The sequence below is a fragment of the Anabrus simplex genome, chromosome 2 (assembly GCF_040414725.1).
Source record: "Anabrus simplex isolate iqAnaSimp1 chromosome 2, ASM4041472v1, whole genome shotgun sequence".
NCBI classification, from domain to species: domain Eukaryota; kingdom Metazoa; phylum Arthropoda; class Insecta; order Orthoptera; family Tettigoniidae; genus Anabrus; species Anabrus simplex.
In genome coordinates, this window is record NC_090266.1 from 276,075,316 (window position 1) to 276,102,105 (window position 26,790).

Sequence of the window (26,790 nt, forward strand, 5' to 3'; positions counted from 1 at the left end):
GATAATGTCATAGTACAATGCCGAGGAACGATTACTTTGATCAAATTACGAAATCCACGAGCGAAGCCGCGGGTAATTGCTAGTAATAAACTCTTTCGAGTTTTGTTTCGCCATTATGAGAATTTTCACGTCTATACTACACTATAGCCCTTCTTTCAAGTAGTCAAGAGAGAAAACTTTTCTCGACACTACTCTGAGAGCAGTAGATTATGATGTACTATGACTATTATCTATACCTACTTGTTGGTTGGCCATTCCCATATACTTTATCCTTAATAATGACAAGATGTTTCTATTCAGTGTAAATGTTATCTCAAATTTATACACTGACTGACAGAGCAAATGCAACACCAAGGAGGAGTGGTTCGAAAGGGATGAAAGTTGGGGAAAAAACAGAGACGGCACGGAAGAATAATTGATGTTTATTTCAAGCCGATATGCAGGTTACACAATGCGCACGGCATCGACTCAGTAGGATGTAGGACCACCGCGAGCGGCGATGCACGCAGAAACACGTCGAGGTACAGAGTCGATAAGAGTGCGGATGGTGTCCTGAGGGATGGTTCTCCATTCTCTGTCAACCATTTTCCACAGTTGGTCGTCCGTACGAGGCTGGGGCAGAGTTTGCAAACGGCGTCCAATGAGATCCCACACGTGTTCGATTGGTGAGAGATCCGGAGAGTACGCTGGCCACGGAAGCATCTGTACACCTCGTAGAGCCTGTTGGGAGATGCGAGCAGTGTGTGGGCGGGCATTATCCTGCTGAAACAGAGCATTGGGCAGCCCCTGAAGGTACGGGAGTGCCACCGGCCGCAGCACATGCTGCACGTAGCGGTGGGCATTTAACGTGCCTTGAATACGCACTAGAGGTGACGTGGAATCATACTCAATAGCGCCCCAAACCATGATGCCGCGTTGTCTAGCGGTAGGGCGCTCCACAGTTACTGCCGGATTTGACCTTTCTCCACGCCGACGCCACACTCGTCTGCGGTGACTATCACTGACAGAACATAAGCGTGACTCATCGGAGAACACGACGTTCCGCCATTCCCTCATCCAAGTCGCTCTAGCCCGGCACCATGCCAGGCGTGCACGCCTATGCTGTGGAGTCAATGGTAGTCTTCTGAGCGGACGCCGGGAGTGCAGGCCTCCTTCAACCAATCGACGGGAAATTGTTCTGGTCGATATTGGAACAGCCAGGGTGTCTTGGACATGCTGAAGAATGGCGGTTGACGTGGCGTGCGGGGCTGCCACCGCTTGGCGGCGGATGCGCCGATCCTCGCGTGCTGACGTCACTCGGGCTGCGCCTGGACCCCTCGCACGTGCCACATGTCCCTGCGCCAACCATCTTCGCCACAGGCGCTGCACCGTGGACACATCCCTATGGGTATCGGCTGCGATTTGACGAAGCGACCAACCTGCCCTTCTCAGCCCGATCACCATACCCCTCGTAAAGTCGTCTGTCTGCTGGAAATGCCTCCGTTGACGGCGGCCTGGCATTCTTAGCTATACACGTGTCCTGTGGCACACAACAACACGTTCTACAATGACTGTCGGCTGAGAAATCACGGTACGAAGTGGGCCATTCGCCAACGCCGTGTCCCATTTATCTTCGCTACGTGCGCAGCACAGCGGCGCATTTCACATCATGAGCATACCTCAGTGACGTCAGTCTACCCTGCAATTGGCATAAAGTTCTGACCACTCCTTCTTGGTGTTGCATTTGCTCTGTCAGTCAGTGTATGTGTTTGTTAAATAATAATCAAATACAGGTGTTAAAAAGCTATTAAATCATACCAAATCATAAGAATTATCAGATTATTGAGCTGGTTTTAAGATATACTAATCAAACTCAACTTATGTAAGATACAGTCTTAGAAAGGAACTCATATTATGGATTGTCAAATAGTGATCTTAAAGAAAAAACTGAAGTGTTCGTTGTGATGATTGAGTTTATTTTGAGGCGAAAATTTAAAATCAGACTGAAGTACTTTTGGCATGAATCTTCTCTTTACCATTATTCTAATGTACAGGAGCTATACCACAAGCTAGGTTGTTACCTAACGTACCTCGCAGTACATGATGGACTCTCCCCCATCCAGCATGGTGCGGATGCGTCGTGCTACAAAAAAAAAGAGCGGTGCCTGTGAGTTGACGGTCTAAATGTGAGGGCTACGATATTCTCAAAAGAGGAACAACACAACTGCATAACGAATGAATGTGCCGCTGACTGTTAAGAGCAGTAGTGTCATCGAGGTCTTCATGAGGCATGTAGGGAATTAATTGCTGTTGGCTTACACAAGAGTAGCATAGAGAGTAAAAGCTTTCAATGATCGATGCCTACATGTGGCCAATATGCTTCAGCTGCGCTGCCCTGATGTCTACGAAGGGAACGTACGGGATGTTGGTGCATTACAGGCAAAGGATAGCAACCAGACGATTCTTGAGTCTGCCAAAGAGACAGGAAGGAGCACCTGGACATGAGAAGAATTGAATGGAAATTGTTGTTTCGGCATAATTTGATGGAATTGCAGAAAAGGCAATGATACAACACAGCACAAACACATTTTAAACACTATGAGAGTGAAGGACAGGCTTTTCTTTGCCATATTGTTACGCTGGAAGGGCCATGAGCAATCTTTAACAGCCAAAAATGAAATGCCATTCGAATGAGTAGCGCCATTATGGGCTGTCACGAAAATCAGGAGTTTGCCAGAACCCCACCAGTGTGAAGGTGATCTTTGTTCTGTAATAGGACTGTGTTGGCTGTGACTGTGCTACTGTTCATTTCTGGAACATAACCTGCAACCAGTATTTTGAAAGAAGTGGCATCAATTGCTGCAAAATTTGCTTATCATTTTGCAGGACAATGGGCGCACATGGCACAACTGGTGGCTGAGTTATACACTCAATGGGGCTGGGAAGTTCTCTACCATTCCCCATACTCCCCAGACTTAAGCTCCTGTAACTTTGATTTAATTCCAAATGTGAAGGAATCACTTCATGGCATCTGCTAAATTGTTCCAGACATTCTTCAGGTGGTAGACCACTCCATTCACACTATCCAGAGAACAGGAGCTGTGACAGGTTCTACCGTTGTAACGAAAATTTGCAATAAGATACTTTTTTCTAAACTTGTTTTAAATGTTAGTTAACTTCCGTTTTCACGTAATCTCAGTCCAAAGTTCACACGCTAAATTAAAGCGCTCCTTCAGCGATGTGTGGAACCGTGATAAATTGACGTGGCCAATGGAAATCACTGTTAATGGCAAGCAGCCGTCACTATGATGCCAAATGTTGGTTACTTATGTCCACTGAACTGGAATGACGGCTGTATGGGAGCGAAGTGTGGTTTCCGGCGAGACTAGCTGTACGGCCTAGAGGCACGACTGACATATGCGTACATGCCGTGAGATACAACACGAAATATAAAGGTTTAGGCGGGATGTCTCTTGCAAATTTCACGTGATTTACAGTGAAAGATATATATTTCAGAAGATTAAAAGAAATCAGAAACTAAAAATGGCTATGGATATTGAACAAAATGCAAATGTATTCTAGAAAAATTACGGAATAAGTAGAAAGTCGTGCCTTCCATGGCTTACTCTGCCTGAACCATCATCGATAGACCCCAAGTGTAAGCGTACGAAATGTAGAGCCGTTCAAGTTCTACAAAAAAAAAAAAAAAAGTCCACCAGGGCACATACTTATCTCCAACCATTTGCCCTTTAGAGTGATTTTAGTTCATAGTTGGTGGTAAAAAATAACACTTTTAAAATAAATAAATAAATAAATAAATAAATAAATAAATAAATAAATAAATAAATAAATAAATAAATAAATAAATAAATAAATAAATAAATATTTCCCGCAAATTGTACATCCAAATAAAGTGTTTAACCTCCTCTGGGACTCATTAAGGATTAGCATAATATTTAAAGTACATAATTTGCATGAACGGTTCGGGAGTTAGGACCGTTTTAGTCAGGGTGGGTCGCTAGTTAACCTTAAAATATCCATAAAAGTGATTAATTTCATATCGTACATCAAGCCTGCGACATTTCTACCATCGTATTTTACGGTAATAATAATAATAATAATAATAATAATAATAATAATAATAATAATAATAATAATAATAATAATAATAATAAATTTTAAAATGTATAAATAATCCCATAATGAAATTAAATATTCTATGTCCAGTCATTATATGAAAAAGGAGAATCTTCACTAATGATAGTTCAATGGTTATGTCTTCAGTGAGGTCAGCTGCTTTAACCTATAGCCACAGCGCTGTTACACCGGCTAGGCATTTCCGTCTCACAGCACCAATTGCTGCTTAGGAATCATGCGGAGGGCGCAGACTGAAGAATATCTCCAGTTTCATTAACTGTTTTTTGTTCCTGTGTTGCTAGTTGTGCTACGAGTTACATTTGTGTCTGTGATAAGAGCTGTAGGGCCTACTGCGAGTTACGGCGGACTACGTTCATTATGGCTGCCAAACGTAAGAAGCTGACACTTCAACAAAAGATCGATATCATTAGTGATGTTGAAAGGGATAACCATGTACCTTTGTCACAGATGGCAAAAAAATATGACTTGGCACCCTCTATGCTGTTTGGCATCATGAAACAGAAGGAAGCTATTATGACTGTGGAGGTGGAGTGCAGTTCTGCGGCAAAAATATGGAAGAATATTCATTCTTTGCTGTACGAGGAACTCAAAAACATTTTAATGAAATGGTTCGAGGGAAAAAAGAGTGAGAACGCTCCAACTGATGGGAACATACTTAAACAAAAAGCTTGAGAAGTCACAATTAAACTGAGGTTGGCTGATTTCCATGCTTCCAACGGCTGGTTTGATCATTTAAAAAACGACACTATCTTTTGTTCCAAAACATGTGCGGCGAGAATGCGGAAGTTAATGACGATACAGTTGTCTACTAGAAAAATAATACATTACCTCGACTTCTTGAAAGATATAATGCTAAGGATATTTTTAATGCCGATGAAACGGGAGTGTTTTATAATTTGCTCCTGTCCAAGACATATGCTGTTTGTGCAGAAAATGCCACAGAGGCAAAAAAATTAAGGAGAGACTGATAGCATTGTTATTTGTTAACAGCGAAGGGAGTGAAAAATTAACCCCACTAATAATGGGAAAATTTAAGAATCCAAGATGGTTCAAGAACACCCGTACACTCCCGTGTAAATATGATTTTAACACAAATGCGTGGATGACATCGGAGATATTTCTAAAATTTTTACGAAGCTTGGATGCTGAGATGGGACTGGGATAGACTGCGGAATATCAAAGTGGTTTCCTTTCCTCCTAACTGCACCAATCGCGTGCAGCCTTTGGACTTTGGCATTATTCATTCTGTGGGAGTGAATAACAGGAAGGCCTCGGTTCAAAGAGCTATTTTTAAAGTTGCTTTATGTTGCACCGACACAGATAGGTCTTATGGCAACAATGGGACAGGAAAGCGCTAGGAGTGAGAAGGAAGTGGCGTGGCCTTAATTAAGGTGTGAAAATAGGAAACTACGGAAAACCACATTCAGGGCTGCCGACAGTGGGATTCGAAACCACTATCTCCCAAATAATGGTCGCACTTACGCGACTTCAGCTATCGAGCTCGGTGAGAGCTATTTCTTTCCTCGAAAGAAATGAGGAAATGAAACTGAATGTACTTGTTTTTTACAAGTTGCTTTATGTCACACTGACACAGATAGGTAAGAGGAAGCAAACTACTGTACCAGACTATTTCAGAAAGTGAAGGTTAATATGCTTATTCTCACGGTTCTCATGGTCTATTCTTCACAAATCTCTTTAAAATCATATTAGGAATCTGTTCCTTCAATTTAAAATTGTAAGTCAGTAACACCTATTTCTCTTTTCCTTGCTGCAGGTTGTACTACCAATGGTCCACTTAGGAATTTGTTACATCTGCTGTTTTGTAAATATTTTCTGTTATTGTTGTGTCAATTTGAGATTTTAATGTTTCTTAATATGTTCATTTATTATTTCTTGACATTACATTAGTTAAAGACATAAAGGCGTGTTGTTTTAAGGGGCCTAATATCGAAGGTCATCAGCCCAAAGACATAAATGTATTATTATTTATTGTGATGTATAGTCTATTTTCTTTGAACCCCCTTTTAAGGAAATCCCCTTTTTAAGGAAGAAATATCAAATCCCCTTGAGATTCTTTAAAAAGGGGTTTTACTGTAATACTGGCTACTGCAAGAGATGTCACAAGAAGCTCTTAGGACTGCATTGAAATGGTTTTCATCTAATAAACTACTCTGCAACGAGAATAAAACCCAACATATTCTGTTAGGATTGTCCAATAATTTAGAAATTCAGTCAGTCAAGCTACTGGGTATTCATATTGATACCAAATTAAGCTAAGAAGTACATGTCAATCATGTCTGTAAAAAGGTATCACGGATCTCATATTATGTGGAAATTGAGGGAATTAGTAACAGCAGACTATTTGAGAATGGCATATTTTGGACTTTTCCAGTCCCATATTTCATATGGGATGCTGTTGTGCGCACATTCATCTTATGTCCATAATGTATTGCTAATACAGAAGAAGCTTGTTCGTGTAATGTGTAAAGCTGGTTCTTCTGAGCACTGTCGTCTCCTTTTTATCAGGCTTGAAATATTAACAGTTATAAATCTATATATTTTTACCTCATTATTGTATGTTAAAAACCATCTGAATGAATTTGCCATCAGGGAAAACATCCATCAACACAATACTCATAATAAGGGTAATATTGATGTCCCAAGACATAGACTTGTGAAAACAGGTAACTCACATGAAGTAAATAGTATAATATTTTCTAATAAATTACCCTTCTCTGCACAGGATGTGTCCATCAATAATTTTAAAAGAAAACTGTATAACTGGATGTTGAAAAATCCATTTTATGACGTAAAGGAATTCTTAGAAATGAAAACTGTTAATGTTGACTTTTAATAACTGTATATAGACAATAGAAATAATACTGTAGTATTGGATGACAAAACCTATTTCATGTCCATAATGTATTGCTAATATAGAAGAAGCTTGTTCGTGTAATGTGTAAAGCTGGTTCTTCTGAGCACTGTCGTCCCCTTTTTATCAGGCTTAAAATATTAACAGTTATATATCTATATATTTTTACCTCATTATTGTATGTTAAAAACCATCTGAATGAATTTGTCATCAGGGAAAACATTCATCAACACAATACTCATAATATATAGATTCAGTCAGTCAAGCGACTGGGTATTCATATTGATACCAAAGATACCAGTGGTGAATAAATATTCTTACATTGAGGGAGTGTAAGGTTTCACAGTGATATCTCCATTGTGTTGGTTGTAGCAAGATAGTAGCCACTATTAAGGTATATTTTCTGAGTCATACTTCAGGTTGGGAAATATTATTCTATAAAATCATCATTTATAATCACTGTGATCACGTATCAGAGAATATCAAAGGATATTTATTCAAGGAGACTTACTTCTTCTCAGGCATATTGTAACAGTGGTCAGTGTGAGAACTAGAGCAAGGATGCTGAATGCAATAGGAAGGCTGACTCTCATGTCAGAGAAGATTGGTCGTTCTACAGGCCCAGGCTCAGAAGTAATGTCTATAGTTCCAATATTAACACCTGCAAACAGATAAGTTACAATGTGATATTGAAAATATCAGTGCACTTCATGGTATTTGACTCAAGAACAAAATTTACATAAAAGTTTTGTTAAGAATGAAGCCAAACATTCCAGTGTCAACTTAGTAAAATGTATCAAAAACTTTCCAGTCTGTCAAGCACACAACAATTTCAATATAAACGATAACTCTATAAACATACCCATAAAACAAACACGCTATTATACAAAGAATGACATGTTTCATTCTACAAGAACATCCTCAGATTCTATCAAATCACTTAAAACATGCACTCCTGTACATATCTAGACTGCCGATGCAAAGTCCATTGTCACCAAAAACTATTTCAGGATTATGATCATGGAGAGGCAAATGGAAAGTTTTGCGGAGAGGGGAGGGAAAGAAGTAGAGTGGCGAGTGAAATGTTGTGAATCTTTCCTATTGAATGTTATAATCTAGCATACTGTACTGTGGAGAGGGGAGGGGGAAATAGGGGCGGAGCGAGTGGAGCACTGTGGAATCTTCCTTATCACAATACTCTGGTGAATGCTAAATGGATTTCTCTATACACTAGAGTCCTGCTAATCCGAACCCCGTTAATCCGAAAGTCCGGTTAAACCGAACTGAAATATTCAATTTAAAAGAGTTCTCCTTATTGAAATGAAAGAACATATTATAGAATGAAGGTTTACTTGCATTTTATTAGTCACTTTTAATAAGAAAATTTATAAACCGAATGGCCTAGCGATGGGTGACCCAATATCGGGCATCCTAGCTGATATTTATATGGACAAGATTGAACACACAAAAGAAATAATATTAAAGGGATTTGTTTATGGTTGAGGTACGTGGATGACACATTTGTAATAATTGATAAGAATGTCACCAATAGCAGCGAAGTCTTAGAAAGCTTAAATAATATCAACCCCAATGTAAATTTCACTAAGGAAGATGAAGACAAAGGCTCCTTAAATTTCTTAGACATAAAGGTCACCCGAACCAATAACACTTTTGAGTTTCAGATTCATAGAAAGCCTACACATTCGTCCGTAACCATAAATAATTCCTCACTACACCCCGGTTCTCAGAAACAGGCATCTTTTTATAGCTTGAAACATAGAGCATTAAGAATCCCATTATTCCCTAATAGCCTAAAAACAGAATTAAATACATAAGGAACCTCGCCAAAATTAGTGGTTTTGTGGTCGTTATGGTAAAGCACTTAATTCACAAGATCAAAAACAAGTTATTCACAAATCTTATACCAGACAAACCTAAAAGAACTGAGTACGCCACTTTCACATATAGTAGCCTAGTTGTCCACCAAATTGCTAACACTTTCAACAAATATAATATGAACATAGCCTTTAGAACAACCAACACAACACAAAATATATTTTTCAATTATAATAAAATCAATAATAATAACAATAAATATTCAAGCTCAGGGGTCTACAGGTTAACATGTTCCCAGTGTGGAATTTCATATGTTAGACAGACTGCATGAAGCTTCTTTATAAGGTACATGGAACTCTTCAATGCAGAAGAACACAATAAATATTCGGCAATGAGCACGCACATGAAGGAAACTGGTCACCGTTTTACTTCAATAGAAAAGGATCTCACAATAATCAGGAATACAAACAAAGGTAAACTTTTAAATGAATTAGAGAATATATATATTTTTCTGGACAAAACATATAATAAAGATCGAAACCTTAACGATAATACGGAAGTCAAGAGTCCCTTATATACTTTAACGCCTAAGTTATTAAAAACAGTCAATCCAAATCAATCAGAACAGAGTCCCACAAATATTTAAATCCTTTAAATCAAAAACTCCACTTATCTCACCGAATACTAAGCCTGCACTTGCCCCTCCAAACAATCCCCCTCTCACATTAACACCGACATATAATGCTCTGCCTACTTCCACTTCCCCTCAGCATTCCCCTCCTCCTCTATCATAGCGATACAACACGAGGAGTAGGAACTCCAGACAGACCAACGCTGCTAATACACTGACTAACAGAGCAAATGCAACACCAAGGAGGAGTGGTTCGAAAGGGATGAAAGTTGGGGAAAAAACAGAGTCGGCACGGAAGAATAATTGATGTTTATTTCAAACCGATATGCAGGTTACACAATGCGCACGGCATCGACTCAATAGGATGTAGGACCACCGCGAGCGGCGATGCACGCAGAAACACGTCGAGGTACAGAGTCAATAAGAGTGCGGATGGTGTCCTGAGGGATGGTTCTCCATTCTCTGTCAACCATTTGCCACAGTTGGTCGTCCGTACGAGGCTGGGGCAGAGTTTGCAAACGGCGTCCAATGAGATCCCACACGTGTTCGATTGGTGAGAGATCCGGAGAGTACGCTGGCCACGGAAGCATCTGTACACCTCGTAGAGCCTGTTGGGAGATGCGAGCAGTGAGTGGGCGGGCATTATCCTGCTGAAACAGAGCATTGGGCAGCCCCTGAAGGTACGGGAGTGCCACCGGCCGCAGCACATGCTGCACGTAGCGGTGGGCATTTAACGTGCCTTGAATACGCACTAGAGGTGACGTGGTATCATACGCAATAGCGCCCCAAACCATGATGCCGCGTTGTCTAGCGGTAGGGCGCTCCACAGTTACTGCCGGATTTGACCTTTCGACCTTTATCCACGCCGACGCCACACTCGTCTGCGGTGACTATCACTGACAGAACAGAAGCGTGACTCATCGGAGAACACGACGTTCCGCCATTCCCTCATCCAAGTCGCTCTAGCCCGGCACCATGCCAGGCGTGCACGTCTATGCTGTGGAGTCAATGGTAGTCTTCTGAGCGGGCGACGGGAGTGCAGGCCTCCTTCAACCAATCGACGGGAAATTGTTCTGGTCGATATTGGAACAGCCAGGGTGTCTTGCACATGCTGAAGAATGGCGGTTGACGTGGCGTGCGGGGCTGCCACCGCTTGGCGGCGGATGCGCCGATCCTCGCGTGCTGACGTCACTCGGGCTGCGCCTGGACCCCTCGCACGTGCCACATGTCCCTGCGCCAACCATCTTCGCCACAGGTACTGCACCGTGGACACATCCCTATGGGTATCGGCTGCGATTTGACGAAGCGACCAACCTGCCCTTCTCAGCCCGATCACCATACCCCTCGTAAAGTCGTCTGTCTGCTGGAAATGCCTCCGTTGACGGCGGCCTGGCATTCTTAGCTATACACGTGTCCTGTGGCACACGACAACACGTTCTACAATGACTGTCGGCTGAGAAATCACGGTACGAAGTGGGCCATTCGCCAACGCCGTGTCCCATTTATCGTTGGCTACGTGCGCAGCACAGCGGCGCATTTCACATCATGAGCATACCTCAGTGACGTCAGTCTACCCTGCAATTGGCATAAAGTTCTGACCACTCCTTCTTGGTGTTGCATTTGCTCTGTCAGTCAGTGTACATTAAGGTAGAGATAGTTACGGCGAATGAGTACGTACCCATTTTACATAATACATAATTCTTGGACATTAACATACGATTTAAACACACACGCCAAACATGTTTTTTTGTTTCTTTACAGTATAACCAAATTCTTTTCCTTGATGTTCTACATCTTCTAGAGGGACTTCACTTTCACGAGACAGTCAAACATACCTGTCAAATACTCTGATATACTTGTCTCAAAAGCAGCTTCAACCAACACACCAACGTCTTTTTGCATTGGTTATATTACGATAATTTTTTGATCAATCAACTTAAAAAGATAATTTAAAACATTCGCCTTTTCTCCTGGCCAATATTATTTAGCACTAGTTTGCAAGAAATAAACAAAATTCAACCTCAATGTTTCAACCATTCTAGTCTATTGAAGACTTGTATTGACAACAGCCCCAAGCAAGTATATGCTCGAATTTTCTTACGAAGAGGATCCACTTCAGTATCAGACATTGCTGTTTTTAGTATTTTATATGGTACTAATTTTCTTTTGGACAAAGATTTTAAATTTGTTAAAATGATTTTAACATGTGTTGTATAGGTTACGTCTCAACATCATATTTTGAAACTACTATTCCTTAGTGTTATTACCTTAAGAAATCACAGTTCAATTTTTATAAATTATAAATGTCAACGTCCTCTAAACAATGCTTGTTTTAAGATTAAATAAGGCCGATGATGCTTAATAAAATAAGGGCGAAACATGTCCCCTTAAAATTTAGAATTTCTATGTTTATTTAACCACATAACGTGGTATTAATTGTATTGAATAGGTGGGGTAATAAATATACTCCATTTGTAAACTAAGTGAGATCGCTGTTTTCAATTCGGAACGAAAATGAGAGTGATGGTTTGTAATAAGTGGTATGTTCCGAGATGTCAGTGGAGAGATGGTGTGGAATGACATCATTAGACAAATAAGTTTCAGTGGTGTCTTTAAAAGTAGGAAAGATCACAAAACGAAGATAAAGCTGGAATTTAAGAGTAAAATTGGGGCAAATATTCGTTTATAGGAAGGAGAGTTAGGGATTGGAATAACTTACCAAGGGAGATGTTCAATAAATTTCCATTTCCTTTGAAATCATTTAAGAAAAGGCAAGGAAAACAACAGTTAGGGAGTCTGCCACCTGGGCGAGTGCCCTAAATGCAGATCAGTAGTGATTGATTGATTGATTGATTGATTGATTGATTGTATTGTTTTGCATGGAAATGACTGAGACCACTATTATTGTGACGAATGATCTATATTCTAAGAATGTTTTTGTGTGGTTCAGAGCATATGAGATCAAGGGTGTCCTTTGTGAGCATACAAAAGGGAGTCTATCGTGAAAACTGTTGGTTGAAGAGGATTTTAATTTTTTTTAAACTTTAGTGTCCATATAATCTGGAAGGCACTTCATCTCCCAGATATACACTGACTTAGCAAATGTCATGGGATAGTCACCTATAGCGTGTGGAGCCTCCTCTGGCCCTGCAAACTGCAGTGATATGCCGTGGAAGTGAGTCGACAAGTCCCTGGTAGTCCTCTGGACGCAGCTGACACCAAATCGTTTGCAGAGCGGCCGTCAATGCTGGTCTGTTCGTGGGTGCAGGATCCATGGCACGGAGCCTGCATACCAGGACATCCCAGATATGCTCGATAGGGTTCATATCGGGGCACCTGGGTGGCCACGGCAGTCGTTGGACCTCCGCTGCATGTTCCTGGAACCATTCCCGGGCGACCTGGCAGCGATGTGGCTGCGTGTTATCATCTTGAAAAACCGCAGAACTGTCTGGGTGCTGGAAGGCCAAAAATGGATGGAGATGGTCTCCGAGCAGCTCAACATACCACGTACCATTCAAAGTCTCTTCCAGTACAATTAGGAGGCCCATTCCATACCAGGAAAATGCATCCCCGACCATAACAGAGACACCAGCGCCCTGGACCACACCTTCGAGGCAGGCGGGATCTATCGCTTCATGTGGTCTGCGCCATACATGGTGCCTCCCATTGGCATGGTGCAGTTGAAATCGTGATTCGTCCGACTATATCACGTTATGCCATTGTTCCAGTGTCCATCCCTGGTGACTGGCGACAAATGCGCGTCGTTGTGCCCGATGACGTTGGGTTAACAGGGGCACCCGTGTGTAGCGCCGGCTCCCATACCCCATAGAACCCATGTTCCTATGGTTTGTCCACTGGGAGACGTGTCTAGTGTGGCCTGTGCTGAATTGAGCCGTGATTTGTTGCACGGTTGCCCGTCTGTCACTATTGACTATCCGTCTCAGATGTCGCCGGTCACGGAAATCGAGGGTGGCTGGACGGCCGGTCATTCGTCTGTTGTGGACGGTGAAACCCGCATTCAACCATTCATGATACACACTGGACACAGTTCATTGTGTGAAGCTGAATTCCCGCACCACTTCCGAAATCGCACTTCCCATCCGTCGGGCACCGACCACCATACCCCGTTCGAACGGTGTCAGCTCACGACGACGTTCCATGTTACACCTGTCACATGCACAGATACTGCTCACAGGGTCTCCTATACAACTGCCGCTGGCACAGGGGGCGTGTGGTGCGCAGACAACACACCTGCGCATCAGTGCTCCGCTATCCCATGACATTTGCTCAGTCAGTGTAGTTACTTACCTTCCTCTTTTGGAATTGATAACTTCCCTGATGATGGCATTGGACACATAAATGGAGCATGTACATACTCAGTCTGCAGACAGATTTATTCAGAGTATCAGTAGTGTTATAATGATATATGTCCACTGTAGCTAACTTAAATTACCTTTGTAAACTGAACGAATGGTTAGAGAATTTCATTTTAGTTCTTAAATGCTTTGTGGTTTCCAGAGCCAGACTACATGAATACCAACTTCGACCAAGTATTGTTGCACAATGTGCACAACTTGTGATCAAGCATTGTTATGCATTAGCATGAAACCATCACCGATGAATGGAGCAAAATGCACAACATGCTCCTCAAGAATTTCATCCACATGTCAACTTGCTGTAAGGTTTCCATGCTCCATGAAGAACAGATCCATCTTTACTGTCAAAGTTATTCTCATCCACACCATCACAGAACCTCCTTGAATTGGGCAAGTTGGCCGTGCGGTTAGGGCCGCGCAGCTGTGAGCTTGCATCCGGGAGATAGTGTGTTCGAACCCCACTGTCGGCAACCCTGGAGATGGTTTTCCGTGGTTTCCGATTTTCACACTGGGCAAATGCTGGGTCTGTACCTTAATTACGGCCACGGCCACTTCCTTCCCACTCCCAGTCCCTTACTGTCCCACCGTCGCCCTAAAACCTATCTGTATCGGAGCGACATGAAGCAACTTGTAAAACAAAAAGAACTTCCCTGAAATGTTGTCCTGTGTGAAAATATGCAGGGGAATGTATTTCCCCACTCCTCCTTCACACTCTCTCTCTGACATTTGGTGTTTGGGGACAAAATGGAGACCCAGTTGTGAACACCACTGGCTCGCACTGCTGTATCATGCAGTCACACTGTTCCATCGCGTAACTCAATCGGGCAATGCATTGTTTTTGTTCGAGTCTGAAGTCTGCAGCACATCTTCTGGAATAGAAAGTGGCTTCTTCTAACCATCTTTGGAGAGTTCTCTCAGCAATGTTCACCTCTCAAACTTGCTGGAGTATGTTTTGTATTTCAACAGCAGTGTTACAACAGTCACAGAGAACCTGAAGCTGCAGGAGCTGATGTGGCTCTTCTCAGGCCTGATCTTGGCCTCCTAGAATAACGTCCATGTTCCCTGTACCTTTGTACTGTTCTGGGAATTGTTTAAGTTATAGTCATAGTTCTTAAAACTCATGCAACAAAGCGCATATTAAGACCACCTTCCGCAAAGAAGACAGCTCATGCAACATTTCAGGACTTAACGGTATATTTTCTCGTAAGAGCTGAAACACGGTTCATTGAAAGAAAGAAGTGTATAATAAACTTAATTGTACAATATCACGCTATAAGAGAGATAAGATTGTGTAGGTCACAGTGTCAGAGTAATAATCGACCTTTAATACATTATTCTCTCACAAAACAAAACAGACAACTTTCTGCATCAAGAAAATAAGGCAAAGTGAGTGCTGATGTTGCGTTAAATGGACAAATACATACGATTTTTTCAACTACAATGTATTGCGTTTTTTGTGGTATTCAGTGTAGTTTACATAACAGTGTACTGGTAGTCAACACTGAACACTGAAGAATTCCATTTTTTTTCCTATAGAAAGGTGTTGGATCTGAACCCACAAATTCACAAGAGTTTAAATAACATTTCTTGCTTGTGCTGACTTCATGCTTGACGCTAAGGAAAGAGACACCAAAATGAAACACTGGTTTAAGAAAAAAAAATTAGGTTCTGATGACAAATAGAAGGTCTCATAAACTACATGTATATAAAATAGCTTGTCCTGACTGACTGACTGACTGACTGATTCATCATTGCCGACCGGCTCCATGGCTAAATGGTTAGCATGCTGGTCTTTGGACCAGGGGGTCCCGTGTTTGATTCCCGGCAGGGTCCGGCATTTTAAAATTAATTAGTTAATTCCGATGGATCAGAGGCTGAGTGTATGTATTGTCTTAAGCATTAAAGATCATCCTATTTAGGGTCCAATCCTGACAGATGAGCAGGTCATCTATACAGTGTCAACACGAAAGACCTGCACCAGGCTTCTCTGGAGGCTACACGCCATCATCACCGAGCCAAAACTACTGGACATAAAGAACTGAAATTTTGGTGATACATTAATATCAATGTAGGTGCTCATTAAGGGAGGATTTTTGGATATTCCGTCACAAAGCGGGTGAAAAGGGGTGTGAAATTTTAAAATGAGTGTATTTATATCTTGAAAACTGAACAGTTTAAAGACGTGAAAATTGGAATTTGGAATCTCCTTTAAAAATAAAGAAACACGTATATTTTTGTTTTTGGAAAATCCTATTAAGGGGATGAAAAAAGTAAAAACGGGATTGAATACCTTTTACGTGGATACTTATACTGTATCACAAAAACTGATGATGTTACAGTCATGAAATTTGGCATTTGGAATCTCCTTTAAAAATAAAGAAACACATATTTTTTGTTTTTCGAAAAATTTCTTAAGGGGTGGTGAACAGGAGTGCCAAAAGGGGTGAATTTTTAAAATTAGAATATCTACAGTATATCTCAAAACCGAAACATGTTACAGACATGTAAATGGTTATTTAGAATCTCCTGTAAAAGTAAAGGAACACGCATAATATTTTTTCTGAAAATCCACATAAGGGGAAGTGTTAAAGGCGGTAGATTTTTAAAATGGACACATATATAGTACTAGCAATTACCTGCGGCTTTGCTTGCATTGATTACGTCATTTGATGTAAGTAATCGTTCCTCGGCATTGTACTAAGATATTATCTGAATATTCCTAACGTATTAAAAACTCGCCCAAAAATTGAGTTTTATTTACCCCAGAAATTCTTTGTAAAACATGTTCGTGGTATTACCTTTTGGGACTAAGACGACCATGCGACATACAAGTGTATATGTGAGAAACGGCCTTCTCTAAAGTCGAAAAAATAAATTCATGTTTCTTTAAAGGAGATTCCAAATACCTATTCCCACATCTGTAAAATCGTCAGTTTTTGAGATACACATAAGTATCCAAATAAAAAGAATTCAACCCCTTGATCAGTCCTTCCCCAACGCTCATTTATGTGTATTTTTCGAAAACAAAAATACATGTTCCTTTATTTTTAAAGGTGATTCCAAATACCAATTTTCACGTCTGTAACATCTTCAGTTTTTAAGATATAAGTATCCTCATAAAAATAATTTAACTATTCTTTACTTCTTTTCACCCCCGCCCCCTCCCACTATTAAGTGCCAACACTGAAAAGAAAGGTACATGTTCCTGTATTTTTAAAGGACATTCCAAATACCAAGTTTCCTTTCTCTAACATGTTAAGTTTTTGACATATAATGTAGATATATCGGTACTCATTTTAAAAACTCACCCGCTTTTAAAATTCTTTTCAGCCGCTTAACTGGATTTTCCGAAAACAAAAATTTCGTGTTTCATTATTTTTAAAGGATATTCGAAATACCAGTTTTCATGTCTGTACGTCTGTAACACCTTCAGTTTTTTAGATAAAAGTATAGTCATAAGAATAATTCAACTTCAACTTCTTGACTTCTTTCCACCCCTCTACCGCCTTAAGTGGACTTTCCGAAAACAAAAAAATATGTGTTTCTTTATTTTGAAAGGATATTCAAAATACCAACTTTAACGTTTGTAACAGCTTCAGTTTTTAAGATAAAGTATCCTCATAAACATATTTCAACTCCCTATTTACTTATTTTTATCCCCACACCCCTTACATTGATTTTCCGAAAAAACAAATGCGTGTTTCTTTATTTTTAAAGGAGATTCCAAACACTAATTTTCACATCTGTGACATCTTCAGTTTTTGAGATAAAAGTATCCTCATAAAATTATTCAACTACTTTTTCACCCTCCCCTCCCCCCTTTCCTAACCCGTTAAGTTGATTTCCCCCTTCCACAAAAGTGTGTGTTTAGTTGTTTTTAAAGGAGATTCCAAATACCAAATTTTCACGTCTTTAACATCTTTAGCTTTTGAGATATAAGTATCCTCATACAAAGAATTCAACTAATTTTTCAATTCATTCACCCCTTAAGTGGAATTTCCGAAGACAAAAGAACATGTGTTTCTTTACTTTGAAAGAAGATTCCAAATACAAATGTTCATGACTCTAACATCTTAGGTTTATGAGATATAAGAATCCTCATAAAAAAGAATTCAACTCCTTTTTCACCACCCCTGCTCCCAAGTTGATTTTCCCCCCAAAATGAGTGTTTATTTTTAAAGGAGATTCCAAATACTAATTTTCACGTCTGTAACATCTTTAGTTTTTGAGATATATGTATCCACATACAATGAATTCAAGTAATTTTTCAATTAATTCACCCCCATAAGTGGATTTTCCAAACACAAAAGATTACGTGATTCTTTACCTTGAAGGAAAATTCCAAATACGAATTTTCATGTCTGCAACATCTTCAGTTTTTGAGATATAAGTATCCGTATGAAAATAATTCAACACTTTTTTTCACTCCACATCCGCCATTTAAGTTGGTTTCCCACCACCCAAACAATGCATTTTAATATATCTTTCAAGGAGATTCCAAATACCAATTTCCACGTGTGTAACCTTCAGTTTTGAGATATAAGTTTCTTCAGAAAAAGAATTCTATTTTTTTACTTCTTTTTACACTATCCACTCAAGTGAATTTACTAAAAACAAACAGTACCAGTTTCTTTAAAAGAGCTTCCAAATACCAATTATCATGACAGTTACATCTTCAGCTTTTGAGATATATGTATCATCGTAAAAGTAATACATCTCCGCTTTCACCTCCCCCTACCCCCCGACAAGTTGATTCCCCCCAAATGCGTGTTTCTTTATTTTTAAAGGAGATTCCAAATAAAAGCTTTCACGTTTGTAACACCTACAGATTTTTCGGTGTATAATATTCATACAAATAATTCAAGTAATTTTTCAATTCTTTCAGCCAACCCCGCCCTCCTTTAAAGATTTTTTCAAAAACAAAAGAATACGTGTTTCCTTATTTTTAAAGGAGATAACAAATACCAATGTTCACGTCTGCAAAATGTTAAGTTTTTGAAATAAACTGTAGATATGCTAATTTTAAAAAATCTCTCCCATTTTCATTTCCCTTAAGTGGATTTTTCGAAAAATCTAGTTTTGTTTCTTTACTTTTAGAGGTTTAGTAAATTCACAGAGGCTTGCAGACTGAACGCTGAAAGGCATAACAGTCTATAATGATGATGTATGTATGATGTACTTTTAGAGGATATTCCAAATACCAGTTTTCAAATCTGTAATGTGTTACGTGTCTGAGATAATTTGCAGATAGAGCCTTTTCTAAAATTCACCCCTTTTGTCAGTCGTGTTCACCCCTTATTCATCAGATTATCCAAAACACAAAAATACGTGTTTTTTATTTTCAAACGAGATCGCAAATACCAATTTTCATGTCTGTAACATCTTCAGGTTTTGAGATATAAGTCTCCTCATAAAAGGTGTTCAACCCGTTTTCCGCCTTTTTCCAGCCACCGTTAATGGGATTTTCCGAAAACAAAAAATACGTGTTTCTTTACTTTTAAAGGAGATTCCAAATACCAATTTTTACTTCTTTAAATTTTTAAGGTTTTGAGATATAGATACCCGCATTTTAAATATTCACCCCCTTTTCAGCCCCTTAGCGACGGAATATCCAAAAATTCTCCCTTAGCGAGCACCTACCTGTTAATATGAATGTGTTCCCAAAATTTCATTCCTTTATGCCCAGTAGTTTTGGCTCGGCGATGATAAATCAGTCAGACAGTCAGAACAAGTTATTTTATATACGTACTAGCAAGATACCCGTGCTTCGCTACGGTATTATAATGAAATTTATAATTGAATGCTTAACGTTTTATATATAATCCGCCGAAATTCGCGATCTAACTTGTTTTCTGAGAGAATCCGCTAAAATTCGTGATCTGACTCGTTTTCTGAGAGATTACGGCATAGTTCTTCCCATTTTTCAATCTTTCTTTCCAGGAATCGATTTTGTACTTCCCGGGTTAGGTCCAGGTATTCCACCCGGCCAGTTGGGTCTCGAAATCTTTGCAATATTTTCCTATAAGCATTTTAATATGGATCAAATCCTTGAGGAGATCCAGCGTGGTGTCGTCTTGGGTGCCTTGGCGGTACTAAACCCGCGGCCGGACTGCAATCGTAGTCATTACCAGGCCAGGACCCGTTTCCGCACATTTTGATGACGGTCCAGAAGATTCTTCCTCTTCTCCTTCTTCTCCTTCTTCTCCTTCTTCTTCTTATTATTAATGATGGTCTGGAACCCACAGCAAAATGCAATACCGCTACTTGGAGGTAAATTACATCTGCAGCCATTGTCAATGCTGGCAATGTGACCAGCACCATTGTCGCGCGTAGGCAATTGCACGAGATTTCTGGTGACACGAATGATATACTTCCGTGCATTATTGATCTTATTATAGAGGTGAACAATTGCACGGTCAATTTCATTCCTATCGTTTATTTCAAAGCTGTTTAAATTTTTATTTTTATGCCAGGAGAACCTACTGTAATGTAACTTTATGTTCTCCAAAGGAAAAGATGGTTCTTGAAAACGAACCCAGGAAAGATTAAAAATGATAAGTTTATGATCAGAATAAGTACATTATGGACAGTAAAATCAATTGGTCTAAACTCCTTTTACACCCCACCGCCTTTAAAGTTGATTTACACACCCCTTCCCCCCCAAAAGAAGGCCTGTTTACTTATGTTTAAAGGAGATTCCAAATACCAATGTTCACGTCTGTTACCTTCAGTTCTGAGGTGTAAATATCCCCATAAAAAGAATTCACTTTTTTCACTTCCTTTCATACTCACTCCTAGGCGAATTTCCCGTTAAAAATTGTTTCTTTAATAGCAAGGATCTTCTATATACCAATTATCACTACTTTAACATCTTCAATTTTTGAGATATGTGTCCTCATAAAAAGAATTCAACTCCTTTTCAGCCCCGCTCCCATCAGATGATTTCTCACCAAAACGCTTTTTTCTTTGTTTTTAAAGGAGGTCCAAGTACCAATTTACACGTCTGTAACATCTTTAGTTTTTATTAGATGCAAGTACGGTATCCTCATAAAATTAATTCAATTATTTTTTCAATTCCTTCACCTACCCCCGTTTATTGGATTTTCCGAGAATACGTGTTCCTTTAATATTAAACCAGATTCCAAATACCAAAATTAACGTCTGCAAAATCTTTCATTTATGAGATAATAGTATCCTCATACAAATAATTCAACAAATTTTTCAATTTACCCCCTCCTTTTAGGTGGATTTCCGAAAACAAAGAAATACGTATTCCTTTATTTTTAAAGGGGATTCCAAATACCAAATTTGACGTCTGTAACATCTTCAGCTGTTGAGTTATCAGTATCCTAATTAAAAGAATTTAACCCCATTATCAGTCACTTTTACTTCTCCAACCAAGTGACAAAAAGTACATCTTACTTTATTTTCAACAGAGATAAAAAAAATACTATTTATCGCTTCGGTAACGTGTTAAATTCTCGAGATATACTGTGGAAATGCTCATTTTAACATTTCAGCCCCTTTTTAGTTCCCCTTAAGGGGAGTTTCCAAAAACAAAGCACTTATGTTTCTTTACCTTTACAGGAGATTCCAAATACCAATTTTTACGTCTGTAACATTTTACGTTTCTGAGATATACTGTAGATATAGTCTTTCTAAAAATTCACCCCAATTTGTCACTCCTGTTTAACTCCCATTAATTGGATTTTCCAAAAACCAAAAAATATGTGTTTCATTATTTCTAAAGGAGATCCAAATACCAATTTTCAGGTCTGTAATATCTTCTGTTTCTGAGATATAAGTATCCCCATTTAAGGCATTCAACCCCCTTTTCACCCTTTTCAGCCCTCCTATTTTGATTTTCCAAAAACAAAATGTATGTGTTTCTTTATTTGTAAAGGGGATTCTAAATACCAATTTTTACATCTGTACACTTTAAACATTTTGATATATATATATATATACTTATATATATATATATATATACTCATTTTAAAAATTCCCCCTATTTGTCACCCCCAATTAATTGGGTTTTCCAAAAACAAAAATTATTTTTCTTAATTTTTAAAGGAGATCCCAAATACCAATTTTCAGGTCTGTAATGTCTTCTGTTTCTGAGATATAAGTGTCCTCATTAGAGGCATTCAACTCCTTTTCCACCTCTTTTCACCCCTCCTATTGGGATTTTCCGAAAACAAAATAATATGTGTTTCCTTACTTTTAAAGAAGATTCTAAATACCAATTTTGAAATCTCAAAACTTCTAAAGTTTTGTAATATAGATACACTCATTTTAAAATTTAACTCCCCTTTTCACCCACCCATTATTTGGATTTTCCAAAACAAAAAATACATGTTTCTTTATATTTAAAGGAGATCCCAAATACCAATTTTCAGGTCTGTAATATCTTCAGCTTCTGAGATATAAGTAACTTCATTAAGGGCATTCAACGCCTTTTCACCCTTTTTCACCCTTCCTAATGGGATTTTCTCAAAACAAAAGATACGCGTGTCTTTATTTTTAAATTAGATTCCAAATACCAATTTTTAAATCTATAAACTTTAAAAGTTTTGAGATACAGATCACTCATATTAAAAATACACCCCATTTTCAACCCCCTATTAATTGGATTTTCCAAAAACAAAAAATACTTGTTTCTCCATTTTTAAAGGAGGTCCCAAATACCAACTTTCAGGTCTGTAATATCTTTAGTTTCTGAGATATAAGTATCCTCATTAAAGGCATTCAACAATTTTCACCCCTTTTCACCCCTACTGTTGGGATTTTCCGAAAACAAAATAATATGTGTTTCTTTATTTTAAAGAATATTCTAAATACCAATCTTTACATCTGTAAACTTTCAAAGTTTTGAGATATAGATACACTCATTTAAAAAATTCACCCAAATTTTCACCCTCCCATTAATTAGATTTTCCAAAAACAAAAATACGTGTTTCTTCATTTTTAAAGGAGATCCCAAATACCAATTTTCAGCTATGTAATGTCTTCCATTTCTGAGATATAAGCATCCTCATTAAAGGCATTCAAATCCTTTTTCACCCTTTTTCACACTTCCTATTGGGGTTTACGAAAACAAAGTAATATGTGTTTCCTTATTTTTAAAGAAGATTCTAAATACCAATTTTTAAATCTGAAATCTTCTAAAGTTTTGCGATATAGATTCACTCATTAATATTGCACCCCCCTTTTCACCCTCCCATTATTTGGATTTTTCAAAAACAAAAATTATGTGTTTTCTTTATTTTTAAAGCAGATCCCAAATACCAATTTTCAGGTCTGTAATGTCTTCAGTTTCTGAGATATAAGTATCCTCATTAAAGGCATTCAAACCCTCTTTTCACCCTTTTTACCCCTATTTGGATTTTCCGAAAACAAAAATATATGTTTCCTTATTTTTAAAGAAAATTCTAAGTACCAATTTTTAAATCTGTAAACATTAAGATTTGACATATAGATACACTCATTTTAAAATTCCACTCCCCTTTTCACACCCTTAGCGAATGAATATCCAAAAATCCTCTCTTAGCGAGCACCTACATATTAATATGAAATTTCATTTCTTTATGTCCAGTCGTTTTGGATCGGCGATGATAAATCTGTCAGTCAGTCAGTCAGGACAAGTTATTTTATATATAGAGAGTAGCAAGATACCCATGCTTCCCTACGGTATTATACTGACATTCTAATGAAATGCTTAACGTTTTATATAATCCGCCGAAATTCGCGATCTGACTCGTTTTCTGAGAGATTAGGGCAATGTTCCTGCCATTTTTCAATCTTTCTTTCCAGCAATCGATTTCGTACTTCCCGGGCTAGTCCAGGTATTCCACCCGCTAAGTTGGGTCCCTAAATCTTTGCCATCTTTCCCTGTAAGTGTTTTTAATATGGATCAAATCCTTGAGGAGATCCGGAGTGGTGCCGTCTTGGTTGCCTTGGCGGTACTGAACCAGCGACCGGACTGCATTCGTAGTCATTACCCAGCCAGGACCCGTTTCCAGCGCGGTCCGCACATTTTGACAACGGTCCAGAACATTATTATTATTATTATTATTATTATTATTATTATTATTATTATTATTATTATTATTATTATTATTATTATTATTATTATTATTATTATTATTCTGGACCCCACAGCAAGATGCAAGACCGCTACTTGGCGGTAGATTACATCTGCTTCCATTGTCATTACTCACAATGTGACCAGCACCATTGTCGCGCGTAGGCAAGTGCGCGGGATTTCTGGCGATACGAATGATATACGTCCGTGCATTATTGACTTTATTATAGATGTGAACAATTGCACGGTCAATATCATTCCTATCGTTTATTTCAAATGTGTTTAAATTTTTATTTATATGCTAGGAGAATCTACTGTAATCTAACTTTAAGTTCTCCAAAGGAAAAAACTGCTCTTGAAAACTAACCCAGGAAAGATTAAAAATGATTGGTTTATGATCAAAACAAGTACATTATGAATAGTAAAATCAATTGGTCACAACTATTTTTTCACCCCCACCTACACAGACCTTAAGTTGATTTACCCCCTCCCCCCAAGAATAAAGAAGGCGTGTTTCCATATGCTTAAAGGAGATTCCAAATACCAATCTTCACGCCTGTTACCTTCAGTTTTGAGATATGAGTATCCCCACAAAATGAATTCACTTTCTTCACTTTCTTTCACACTCTCCCCCCCCCCCCCGAAGTGAATTTTCTGGCAAAAAATACTTGTTTCTTTAATAGTAAAGGATCATCTAAATACCAATTATCGCGACTCTAACATCTTCAGATTTGAGATATGTGTCCTCATAAAAGCATTCAACTCCTTTTCACTCCCACCTCCCAAGATGATTTCCCCCCAAAACGCGTTTTCCTTTGTTTTTAAAGGAGATATAAATACCAATTTTCACGTCTATAACAACTTTAGTTTTTGTTAGATGTACAATTAATTCACTTGATTGTCAATTCTTCCATCTTCAACCCCCTTCATTGGATTTTCCGAAAATACGCGTTTCTTTACTTTTAGAGGAGATTTGAAATACCATATTTCACGTCTGTAATATCTTCAGTTTTTGAGATATCAGTATCCTAAATAGAAGAATTCAACCGCTTTTTTATTTACTTTTTTGCCAGTTGTTTTACGTCGCAAGGTCTTACGGCGACGATGGGACAGGAAAGGGCTAGGAGTGGGAAGGAAGCGGCCGTGGCCTTAATTAAGGTACAGCCCCAGCATTTGCCTGGTGTGAAAATGGGAAACCACGGAAAACCATTTTCAGGGCTGCCGACAGTGGGGTTCGAACCTACTATCTCCCAAATACTGGATACTGGCCGCACTTAAGCGACTGCAGCTATCGAGCTCGGTTTTTTTATTTACTCTTACCCCGCCAACCCCAGTGTTTCTTCCGAAAACAAATAATACATGTCCTTTACTTTTAGTAGAGATAAAAAATACTATTTCGGTAACATGTTAAGTTTTTGAGATATACTGTAGAAATGCTCATTTTAAAACTTCACCCCCTTTTTATTTCCCCTTAAGTGAAGTTTCAAGAAACAAATCACCTATGTTTCTTTATTTTTACGTCTGTAACATTTTAAATTTCTGAGATACACTGAGTTATAATCTTTTAAAGAATTCACCCTAATTTGTCACTCCCGTTTAACCTTCATTAATTGGATTTTCCAGAACAAAAAATACGTGTTTCTTTGTTTTTAAATGAGATCCCAAATACCAATTGTCAGGTGTGTAATAACTTCAGTTTCTGAAATATAAGTATCCTCATTAAAGGCATTCAACGCGCTTCTTCACCCTTTTTCACCCCTCCTATTGTGATTTTCCGAAAACAAATAATAGTTGTTTCCTTATTTTTAAAGGAGATTCTAAATACTAATTTTTACATCTGTAAACTTTTAGAGTTTTGAGATATAAATATACTCATTTTAAAAACTCACCCCCCCTTTCACCCCCATTATTTGGATTTTCAAAAAGCAGAAAATACGCGTTTCACTATTTTTATAGGAGATCCTAAATACAAATTTTCAGGTCTGTAATATCTTCAGTTTCTGAGATATAAGTATCCTGATTAAAGGCATTCAACCCCTTTTTCACCCTCTCCACCCCTCTTATTGGTTTTCTGAGAACAAAAAAATACGTGTTTCTTTATTTTTAAAGGAGATTCTAAATACCAATTTTTACATGTGTAAACATTTAATGTTTTGAGATGTAGATATACTCATTTTAAAAATTCACTCCCCTTTTCACCCCCCATTAATTGGATTTTCCAAAAACAAAGAAATACGTTTTCCTTTGTTTTTATAGCATATCCCAAATACAAACTTTCAGATCTATAATGTCTTGAGTTTCTGAGATATAAATATCCTCATTAAAGGCATTCAACCTGTTTTTCACCCTTTTCACCCCTCCTATTTGGATTTTCCGTAAACAAAGAATACGTGTTTGTTTTTAGAAGAGATTCTAAATACCAATTTTTAGATCTGTAAATTTTTAAAATTTTGAGATATAGATACACTCATTTCAAAAATTTACCCCCTTTTGACCCCCTTGGCGATGGAATATCCAAAAATCCTCCCTTAGCGAGCACCTACATTGTAGTATAAATGCATCCTCAAAATTTCATTTCTTTATGTCCAGTAGTTTTGGCTCGGCGATGATGAGTCAGTCAGTCAGTCAGTCAGTCAGTCAGGACAAGTTACTGTATATATATAGATATCAAACTTAAGATGTTACGGACGTGAACATTGGTATTTTTATCTTAAAAAATGAAAGTAACACGTGTTTGTTTTCGAAAAAAACACTCAGTGGGGGTGGGAATGGTTTAAAGGGGACTAAAAGAGGGTTTCAATTCTTTTAACGTGGATGCTTATATCTCAAACTGAAGAAGTTACAGATATTAAAA

General features: G+C 38.5%; 1 protein-coding gene across 1 annotated transcript in view; it reads right to left on the reverse strand.

Moving 5' to 3' along the window:
• Positions 1-26,790, reverse strand: part of LOC136863512 (cell adhesion molecule Dscam1) — a 938,330-nt gene that overhangs the window by 77,816 nt on the left and 833,724 nt on the right. Inside the window, exon 26 of the mRNA XM_068225977.1 lies at positions 7,521-7,670. Within this exon, the coding sequence (XP_068082078.1) occupies positions 7,521-7,670 (150 nt within the window). The remainder of the gene's footprint in view (positions 1-7,520; positions 7,671-26,790) is intronic.